Here is an 11,452-nt window from a genome sequence, read left to right as displayed (position 1 = left end):
AATATCTCGTTTATATTCAATTAAGAAATATTTTTACATAAGAAATCTTACACAAAAAATTGATTTTACTTCCCTATCAATGTAAATGGAAATAGAAAAAAACGTATAACGAGCCACTATGTTGAAATAACAGGAACCCATACGTACTGGCTTGTGTCTGACTCGTGACGAAAAAATCTCCTTTGAAGTTTACTGCGCATTTGATTCGCGCAAGTAGTGGGTTGTTATTAGCGCGTCTCGAAACTCGCAGTCAGTTGGCCGGGGACTCGCAAAGGTGACGGATCTGTTGAATGTATAATTTGATTATATTTAACACACGTGACATGATGTATGAAAAATAATCATTATAAATTTAGTGCACGTGTTGTTTACGCGTTTATATTCAAAACATTCCGATGATCATAATGGTGAGTACCAAATTTTTCTTAATTCTTTAAAATATAAGCTTATTTGTGAGAAGTGAATAACAATAATCCTACATAAATATAATTTTTTTATGTACATATTTTCTTTAATAAAAAAATAGAAAATATGATATTTTCGTAACATTTCAATTATTATTTGATATATATAATATAATTTTGTATAATTTTTCATTTATCATAAACATCAATAAAAATATCATATATAATATAAAATATTATATTATAAAATATAAAATATTTAATAATAATACTGAGTTATATTATACTGAGTTATGTAATAAAATGCAACATATATATATATACATAAATCCTTTTATGTATGGACATAAAAAAGATTGTTGAAATACTGATAGATGCAAGGAAAAGTTTCATTCTTCATTTTATTCTATTGTCAATTTAAATTGAAATAAATTGAAAAATGTACAATGTTATATTTTCATTTATTTAATTTACATATGAAAAAATAGATTTTTTGCAAATTCTTTAGAAAATTTGCATTTAACTTAAAATTTTCATCCTTTAACATATCTAAATTATTAATTTGTTTATTCCAATCACTTTTTAAAAATTAAAAATATCAGTAAAATATGATATTAATAGAAATAAATTATTTAATAGCTAAATTTAAAATAAAGTGTTTGAAATAAATTGATAATTTAAATCAATAGTTAAATCATATTTTCATTTAAATGTCAGATTTAAAGTTTTCCAACATAGTTTATTAGATTCATTATTTTGTTTTATAAAGTTTTATATTAATAAATATATCATAATATTTATTATTAAATTTTTCTCAAAGAAATAAATAATATCCTATTCAGATTCAATTTTATTTAAGATTATGTCAATAATTAATTCTAAGATGATATTAATAATGCGAAATTAGATTTAATTGAAATTATTGAATCATTAAAGCGCAAATATTATGCAAATATCGATTCGCACATGCACATGATTTACCGAGTGCCTAGTGGAAAAGGTCACGAGTGCAACAAGGGTGTAGACTGGCAATGACCTCTGAAATGACTTAATATGACGTATATGTTTCATAATAAATAAAATAATATTTTTCCTACAATTATTTCCAATATGCATTAAAATATTTTTGCAATATGACAAATTTTTGCAGAAATAACTTTTAAATGTTTTTTTAATAATTTTGTGAAAATTGAAAAGAGAAAAAGAAATATCAAAAATAAATCTGATTGTGGTGAAACAAATTATTCAAAAAACTTTTATTCTATTTTTACAAGAACTATATGACACCAAATATATTTCAATTTTTCACAAATAAAATATTTGTTATCAAAAAAATTACGAGATAGAATAAAAAATAGAAATGCTTTTGATAAAAATAGAATGCTTTTGATAAAAATTACAGTTTCACTTGAGGAATTAAATGATATTATTTGATATTATCATTGCAGAAAAATTTTCACTCAAATTTGTATGAAATTGGAAGTAGTATGTTAAACATAATAATCATAATGTTTAACAGGAATTAATATAAGAAGCTTTAGACTAAATTAATTATTATTAATAATTTTAATAATTTTACTTATAATAATATCATATTTGAAATGTAATATTATCATTTTTCAGTTCAAAAATTATTAAAAAAATTAATTTATATGAAAACTTATATATAATAACATTAAATTTAAGAATGGACACAAAAAAATTAGTAGTATTCAATAAAAATTTTATAATAGAGAAACGTGTTTAAACGAAAATAAAAGGAAAATAATACCGTAATAATAAATTTTTTAATGTCTGAAATTTCTTTTGAACTTCACAAAACTGTTTCGTAAATGATATAAAATTGATCTGCTTCTTTTCTTCTCCCATTTGATCATCAATCATTTTAGTAGAGAACCATGTTTCTGTTCATTTTGATCTTCTTCGAAAGTTGCGAAAGATAAAACATCTTTTTCAGGTTACTCAAGATTTTGTCGTATTTTAGATTTTAACACAATGCTTTTAACTATATAATAAAGATAAAAGTTAATAAAAAAATTAATTGTTGTTATATATATTAATTAAAAAAACAAAATAATAATATAATTAAAATTGAAACAAAATATGTACAGAATTAAGAAATAGAAAATGAAATATTTTATTAATTTTTTATCTTAAAAATCATTATTTTTAAGAAAATACATTTAAAACAAATAATTTAAATTTAGAAAAAAATTAAAATTTTATTTTAAGAATTAAATCCACAAACCATAAGTGTTTTCTTTCCGATATTTGATTGAATATCATTTATTGTTATTTTCTAAATTATTCAACCATATTTCAAAAAAAGTAAAAGCAATCAGAGTTTAATTTGAATATCCGTTTCCATTTGAAAAATCTTTGCATTTACAATAATAGACATGTGATAAATATATGAATATCCAATTGTATAATTTTATATTTTATATTGACGATTTCAATCCTTTTTTGTAAGTTGAATAATATTAATTTTATGGTCCTGAAAAATTAAATATATAAATTTATTTTTAATAAAATAAAATAAATTATTATCTAATACTTATCAACAAATTTACAAAAATAATAGATGTTTTTATGAAAACATGATCTTACAAAAAAATTATATAGATGTTAAATTAATTGATCAATTTTAAAAAATTTTTATTTAATAGCAAAATTTAATAGCAAAATTTCTAAAAATTACAACAATTGAAATGGTTAAAACCGTCTTCCTTCGACTTATTGACATTCGAATGACGTATTGGCAGTTCTCACAATCTGTCGCTCGCAGTTTCATTCTGCTCGATGCAATCCTCGAAGCCCCTTTCTCTTTTATTCTCACTTTTTATTCCACTCCAACCATCTCCCAACCACGTTTCCTCACCTACTGACGTATAATAGGGGTAATTTAGGTTCTATCCTCAATTCTGGTGAAAAAAATTGAATAGTGCCTTCGAGATAAAGATCTGTCGACATTTCAAAGAATTTTCATCTTTTGCAATAGCATTTTGTTATTAAAAATCTTAAAATTGTATTACAATTGCCTTATATTATATATATTTAAAAATATAATTAATTTATTCGAAAATTGTTTTAATATCGATAATAAATCGATATGAAAGTGAAAATTAAAATAATCGAACAACAATCGATTATTTTAGAGATATTTTGATGTAACGTATTTAGTAGAAAAGAAAGAAAAAGAAAAAAAGATTTCGTCTTGAATTCATTTTTTCATTAGGTAAGATTATTTAACAGGTAAGATTTGTATCTTATATATTAGAATAAGAGATTAAATTAAATATATATGTATAAGAAAGGATAATTAGATAATATTTGCGAGAATTGTAGTCAGTATGAATCCTTCTAGTGACGAGTTCATTTTCGTAATGTAATATATATATATATATATATATATATATATATATATATATATATATATATATTGTAATTCCACAAAAGAAAAAAAGATATGATATATATTAAGTATAAATATGATAAAACTAGACAATAAAGTAATTGAAATATCGAGGAAAATATTCAGGAATTTAATATTTTTTAATTTTAACCTTATTATATAAATATTATTAAAGATTATTAAAAATATTATTTATGGTAGATTGGTTAGAAATATATCGATTTATTAATTAATATATCTTAGACAAAAAAAGATTTATAAAATTCAATATATTTTATATAATTATATCGAATATGTTATATTAATGAGAAATATGTATATTCATATTATTTAATGCAATAATATAAAATATTTAAATTATCTCATTTATACCTAACCTTATTCAATTCGAACCTTATGCATTCGTGACAAAAATTAATTCCACTTTTTATTATATTATTTAGAAAAAAAATAATTTTTTTCTTTCTTTTTTTATATATATATATATTTTATACTTACCATTTATTAGAAAAATAGTAACTTATAATAATAAAACCTTATATATCACAAACTATATAGTACATCATACATCAACAAAGAGAAAGCGGGAAAGAAACGCGATGCATGACGCTACATCTTTGCCAAGATGAGTTAGTCAGTAACTGTCGTACGTGTATAGACGTCCAAAGTAGTAGTACGGACACATGTTTTCGCGCACGTGTTGGCAACATCAGTCTAACCGGCATTCACGTGCTTCATCGCAGAATATTCATATTCTAATTTAATAGAAGCCGATAAAGTGACATTTCGTATTGTAGATCATATAATAACCACCAAATTTTGCTTTGTTGCACGACGTGACGTTATTACGTAATTAACGAGACATAACACGAGTGAAATGGAGATTCGCATCGTCACGACAGCTTTTATCGCATGATTAAATGGGTAATCAATTTAGTTAATTATTATTATATTTGCTCTGTGAAGATAATGAATCTTGATTAAGATAATTGATAATTAATCTTGTAAGTTTCTACATTAAATTTCGTCTTTATTATGTAAGCATGTATTTTCAAATATATTAGTTTATCTAAAAATTAATTGCAGTGTTTTGTTTAAAGTTCAAAGTGATATAATGTTACATAAAATTATTTAATCGTGATTTATATAAGTTTTCTAAGATACGATGTTTTTTTTTAATCGATTTTTTTCTTTTTAAACATTGTGTAGCAATATATGTTATAAAAATTTTCCTTGCAAAATGTTAATTAGAAAATCACAAAATATGATTCGAATAATATTTTAAATATTCTTATAAAATATTATATGAATTTATTTTATTTTCATCGCTAAATGAATAGACGAGATCAATAATAATTGAACGTAGAAGATAAAGGATAACATAACCTAAATTATAATAAACTATTTATGTTTTAAAATGATATATCATGCAATAAATGTGAAATTGAATTTTTTAATATTTTTTAATAATTTTTTAATAATTTATTTTTGGAGACAAGATTATAATATTATAAATTATTTAATAATCAAATAATGAAACATTTGATGATAGATAGTAGATACATTTGATAGATAATAGATAATAGATAATAATTTAAATTTAAATTATATTTAGTAATAAATATATAATTAAATTAGCATTAATTATTATTTATATATTTATTACTATGTAAATTCAATATGTAAAATTTTTTATATCACTTGTATATTTTGACTATAATATGACTATAGTAGTATCTAATGGTGTAAACGTATTTCATTATTTTATATTATACAAGTTAATGTAAAAAATTAGTGATTCCATCGAATTTACTTCGTATTTAACAAAGTTAAAAGTAATTTTTTTCATTATTTTAATTAAGAATCTAATTAATCTAAAGAATCTAATTAAGAATTCAGTTCCAAATATTTCTAACGAACAATAATAAGGTTATAATTTTATATAATACATTTTTTATATTTTACAATATTAATAATTTTTATGCATAAATTTAAAAAAGTTTTTAAGATTCTAGATTGAATCATGAAATGATTTTTAATTCATAAGATAGAATATTCCATGAAAATCTTTGCAACCATTTGAAAGCTATCACGCAAAACATTTCTCATCTCTTCTAGTTCGTGACTCATCGTCTGTTATAAGTCGTTGTTACGACATTGAGTCTTTCTCGGTCATGTAAACGGATTTGCTGCAATCGCCACGGCCAAGATCTTCATCAAGGCAAACGTCAATGAATAAGCCTTGAAAATTATGTAAGAGAAAATCGTGTTATCGACCGATTGAATGGAACACGTAAGCATAGTAAGTCGTGAAAGCATTCGAATGCTTGCAAAAATCTAAAACGTCTTGCATCTCTTTTATACAACGACTATGGTATTGAATATAGATATTTTATTGTACCTGTAAATACTGTTTTCTATTTTTTTTTCTTCTACGAAACATATAATATTTTGGAAAATATTCGATATTTTATTTCTATTATTTCTTTATTTACTATTATTATTATTGTTATTATAATTTCTTAATTATAATAGGTTAAGACTCTCGATTCAATAACGAGGATTAAATAAAATTAAATCTATTGATACAGGTCATTTCTGATTTAATTATCAAATTTTGCTGCTTATATTTCAAAGTTTAATCATAGAAATATGTTTATTCAATTTGAGTGATTTGAGAAATTCAAAATGACTGATTTTTCTCTTCATTTCAATATCTTAGATGTCAATAAAAACTAATATTAATTTATACATTATGTATATTATATATATTATTATTTAATTTATTTTATGTTTTATTCTTCAATGATAATTCGATATTAATTCGTTTATGATATTTCCTTTGTGACTTCCTCATCAGTGGAATAGTACTTATTAATTCAAGCTTGTGGTTCTCAGTAGTTCGTCCATGACTTCCCTGGTGACACACTGTGCGGTTTCTAGACACCCATTTCGTCCACGAAAGTCCACTAGTTCGTCGACGTTAGTCTATTCCTCGGTTTCTCATGTTAGTTACATATTGGTTCATTCTATTCCGTTACTGTTCCATTGTTCATGTAACATGATCACATTTCCATGCCTCAAATGGCCGTGATAATAGTAAATTTACTCTAGTTAGACAAGAGATTTAGAAAGAATTTAGAAGATTTAGAATTAGAAAGAATATTTCTATTTTTTTTTTATTTAATAAACAGATGAATTTTTGTACAAATATATAAAACTTTTATGCAAATGCTTTGAAATAATCAAATTTGTTTCTTGAATGAACCTTGATTTTTTAGTACAAAAATATGATTGAAATAAACTTTTCAAATTTAATAATATTATTCTAAATTATAATAATAATATTATTCTAAAGAATTGATCAATTTAGATTATTTATTATTTATTATTTTCAACATATGAAATAACTTATTAATATCCTGTACATTTGCAATATATGTGTCATAAATTTCTGACACAATGTACGAGCATTGTACAGAATCACAATGAAGGATCCTTGGGTCTCTTACTTCATTGACTTGTATCACTTTATCAACCTCTCAGTTATAATCCCTTTGCATAATCCACGAACGTAATATCATGACACAATTTCATTTATATGATACCTTAGATATATCTCTTAATTTTCAATATAAAATAATTCATCTAACAATACAATATTCTATATAATCTATATCAATGAACATCTATGTTCATATTTATCATAATTATTATATTTTACAGTCTACATCTTAAAATTTATTCACAATTATTTATTTATAATGAAAATTTTCAACGTTTATTCATTTTTTATAATTAAATGGAAGTATAATGGAATAAATGTAATTCATAAAATATTAATTCATTTTATATATTCATTATTAAAAGACATGTATTACTACATTTTTATATATGATTGTAAGAAAAGAGATTGCAAGTTATTTGGTTACTATGAAAAGAAATTGTGTCTCAAAAGAGATTGGTAAAAATTTATAAATGGACCGTGATTGTAGACCATTTTCGTTATTGCACGAATTGTTTCCTCATAGTTTTTTATACCACATATGACGAAAGCACGAACAAACGTACGTACAATAGGTATAGAATATTTCGTTTTTCCCCTGTGTGACCTGAGGGTAGAAGAGAGAAACGAAGTCCCTTCCATTCACGTGAAATGAAAACTCGCAGAATGCGACCATCTGGATGCTCGAGGATAAATTAGGTCAATCGGTTTCCGATCCTAATCCCGCTTGAGACCTATCATTTTTATTTACTGCACCGATTTTAGATAATTTACAAACGAATACCGTACGAATTCAATCATTAATCAAAACAATGGCCAGGGAAAAACCGAGATGTCATTTTCACTTCTCTCTATTTATCACGATTTTTCTTTTATTTTTCAGGACCAAGAGTTTAGAAAATTGAAATATAATGACTTAATACCAATGGCTTATCATAGGAATATTTTGTCCGTTGTTTAATAAAGTTAATAAAATTTTTTATCTTGTATAAATAAGAAAGAAATTTATTTTGAATAATAATAGTTATTTATCAAAGTAACTTCATCGATAAACTTTTTTTTTTTACAGGGAATAAGAAGCTTAAGGGACATTCGCAGATTTTTGTTGCTGTTGGCGGTAATAACGAGCACAAATGCATTAAAATGTTCCAGACTCATAGAAGGCACGACTATGCCTCGTTCCAATGCCGATGGAAAATACCATTTATTCATCACTCTCTTCAACCGAACAGAAATGGTTTTCTCCTATATGCCAAATACCAGATACAGTGGTAAGTCTTTTATAGTATTAAAAATGTACAATTTAGGAAGAACTTATGAAAAAAGGTTTTTTTCCTAAGGTTAATATTAGTAATATTATTATTATATATGATATTATTATATATAATATTATATATCTACTAACACGTGTCAAAATTTAATTATTAAATGTGATATTAATTTTATTATGCGTAATTTGACTGAAACTTGGATAGACAACGAGATAAGAGACTTTGTCTGTTCTCTTAAAGTTAAAGAGAACTTAATTCAAATCTAGTGAAAGTTTTAATTCTCTACACGATTACTTTGAATAGTTAGATAGATTCATAGTGATAAATTTATAAATTATTTATTTATTTAATGAGCATAAAAGAGAAACTATTCTACTGTTTTCAATTATTTATATTTGAATAGAAGAAAAACTGTAATTATATTTACAATGTATCAAATTTTTATTTTGTAAAAACTTTTTAGTTAATTGTTTCATTAATTTTGTTTTACAATTTATAATATAATTGTAATATAATATAATGTTAATTGTCAAGATTTTGTAATATTGAAATATAGCTTCAAAGATAAATGTTGAAAGAGGTAAAAGCACTAAAGAAAAGAGAAAACATGAAGTGATTCCTAGTAATTTAAGTTCAATTTTTAAAAAAATTACTAGAAAGGATTATAATTAATTATGAAACAAATGAAAAAGCTTATATGAAAATATAAATCAACAAATAATTAAACAGTAGATCTTCTAAATGCAATTGTTTATTTTGCACAAGCTTTTTAATTATTCAATTTTAAGATAAACGGATATAAAACAATATTAACTTAAGAAAACAGCTTTTAGTTAATTATCACTGTAAAGAATTTTAGTTTTATCGGCTTTCTAGCGCCATTTAATCTTTACAAATTACAGTATCGTTTATCAGTTTCACAGACAATTAGTTTCCTTATAAATTACAATACTGTTTATCAACTTCACGAGCTAGCGAACATTTATTTACCCCTACTTTTGTTAATCGTCTAAAATCCTTTCGTTTCAGCAAAACTATTTCAAAAATTATTCCATTAAAGTTGTAAAAAATTATCAAAGATAACCTCTCACTATGATTATCTTCCTCACCGTATTCTTTCTCTCGATTAAATTTATCAATTCACCAATTCAGAAATTCTCCATCACCAACCCGAAATTCCGACCCGACACAATGAAAAATGATATACACCTGGCCCCATCGCGCCCATCCCTCGCGCTCAGCGATCTCCTCGCGAGATTTGACGTCAATTACACCCGATCGATCGCGCGAAACCGTGCTCGCGTGCCTCCTCCTACGATTAATCGAGTCGAAGGTCCGCGTTTAATCCACTTTGCACCGGCTATCGAGCGAAACACTCGATGCAATTATCGAAAACTAAGCCTACGGCTTGGACTCTACGGAGACGAGACCCATTCCTACTAAACGTGCGTGCAATTCTGTCTGGGTCGTCGAATTAACGCGTTGCGTAATTCGGTTGGCCAGGTGCCAACTCCACGTTTCTCCCGCGGATGCAGTTCGCCGAATGCGACGGGTACAGCCGGTGCAACACGCGGAAGAATCGCGAATACGATCGAAACAAATCGGATGCATGTTGGCGCCAGGGGATGAGGGGCTGAGGAGAAATGGTCCACCCTTGTGCATCATCTTTCACAGATTTCTGTGTGTAGGCGAACGTTAATAAAAAGTTTCTTGGACTTCTCGTGAATTGATTGTATATGTATATTCTATAATTGGAAATATAGGTGGTAGTTTTGGATTGAATCTTTCATAAATTTTTTTGAACAATATTTGTTGTATATATATATGAATGTTAAGGTAACAAAGTTTATGAGCTGGAAGAGATATAAATTGTTTCAACAGTGCATTTTTGATAGTTGTGTGATTTTGTGATTGAGAGTATAGATGGATTTTTTTATGAAGAATTATAGTGTGTATATTCATTTATAAATAAAGTTTTGCTTTTCTGCAATTAGATCAATTTTGTGAATTGGAAAAGACATTATTTCTTTTGTAAAGAATAGTTTATGGAGTGTTTTCGTTAATGTGCAGACAAATATATTTATATTTTGTGTTTTGTAGTTGTAAATGAATATATATATATGTATAAATTGAGAATATGTGAAAACAGGTTCAATGGAAAGAAAATAGGAGTGCATGATTCTTTGAATTATAGAGAATTTATTGAAAAATAAGGTATATATCTCTGATTTATAAAGCTAATTTTATCGTGAAAACTTGCAAACTTATTACACTACTTGCAAATCAAGGATAATTATTAACTGAATATTTTTTATGATTATTATTTATATAAACAGTTTATTTATTTTTAATTTCATTTCTTCCAAATTTCCCTTTCAATGTTTGTAATGATAATATTGATTTTTGGATTATTGTTTTGTTGATAGATGTATCACAGAATATTTCAAATAATAACATCATTAATGGAATAACAACAATATTTTGACAGTAATATTTACAACAATATAGTAGAATATTGTGGTAAAATATTTGATTGATATTTGATTATATAGTTTTATTAATAAATAAGATACTTATATAAAAAGAGATACTTACCAGAAGTATTTCACTTCTAGAAATTTTCTCTACACATATAATGCCCTCTTTACTGGTTCCCAGTTTACCACAATCCTTCTATAAATAGAAATTAGAATCAGAATCGTATAATTAATACAAAATATATATCAGCTGTGAATTGGAATACTCTTCGAGTTTACATTGTTCACGATTTATGGCTTGCAACTCTGTAACTCTGACAAAGCTCGATTTAGCCCACTGAAATTATCGCACTAACACAATCGTGAACTATCATTTAAAT

The 11,452-nt window shown here is 24.8% G+C and overlaps 1 protein-coding gene and 1 long non-coding RNA gene across 12 annotated transcripts in view; one reads left to right on the top strand and one right to left on the bottom strand.

Annotated features, from left to right (window-relative positions):
* Nucleotides 1–201: 201 nt before the first annotated feature.
* The window catches only part of LOC413185 (spondin-1), a 31,262-nt gene continuing 20,011 nt past the window's right edge, over nucleotides 202–11,452 (top strand). For 5 of the 10 annotated variants that reach the window (XM_006559624.3, XM_006559628.3, XM_016913737.2 and 2 more), the window contains exons 1-2: nucleotides 253–407; nucleotides 8,394–8,595. In XM_006559624.3, coding sequence (XP_006559687.1) covers nucleotides 396–407; nucleotides 8,394–8,595 — 214 coding nt within the window. In that variant the 5' untranslated portion in view covers nucleotides 253–395. Of the gene's footprint in view, nucleotides 408–4,612; nucleotides 4,744–5,579; nucleotides 5,655–8,210; nucleotides 8,290–8,393; nucleotides 8,596–11,452 lie in introns of those variants that run through there. The other 5 variants (XM_006559630.3, XM_006559625.3, XM_006559627.3 and 2 more) reach the window with 4 other exon arrangements.
* On the bottom strand, nucleotides 2,182–4,433 carry LOC102654154. 2 transcript variants are annotated; one of them, XR_408447.2, is made up of 4 exons: nucleotides 4,318–4,433; nucleotides 3,177–3,367; nucleotides 2,653–2,901; nucleotides 2,182–2,409 (listed from the first exon to the last, which is right to left on the bottom strand). It is a non-coding gene; the product is annotated as an uncharacterized LOC102654154 (long non-coding RNA). The 2 variants fall into 2 exon arrangements; XR_408446.2 differs by having other exon boundaries at nucleotides 2,183–2,409; nucleotides 3,106–3,367.

The sequence above is a fragment of the Apis mellifera genome, linkage group LG8 (assembly GCF_003254395.2).
Source record: "Apis mellifera strain DH4 linkage group LG8, Amel_HAv3.1, whole genome shotgun sequence".
Classification (NCBI taxonomy): domain Eukaryota; kingdom Metazoa; phylum Arthropoda; class Insecta; order Hymenoptera; family Apidae; genus Apis; species Apis mellifera.
The sequence above is the reverse complement of the archived record's forward strand: the minus strand, read 5'-3'. Positions and strand labels throughout refer to the sequence as shown.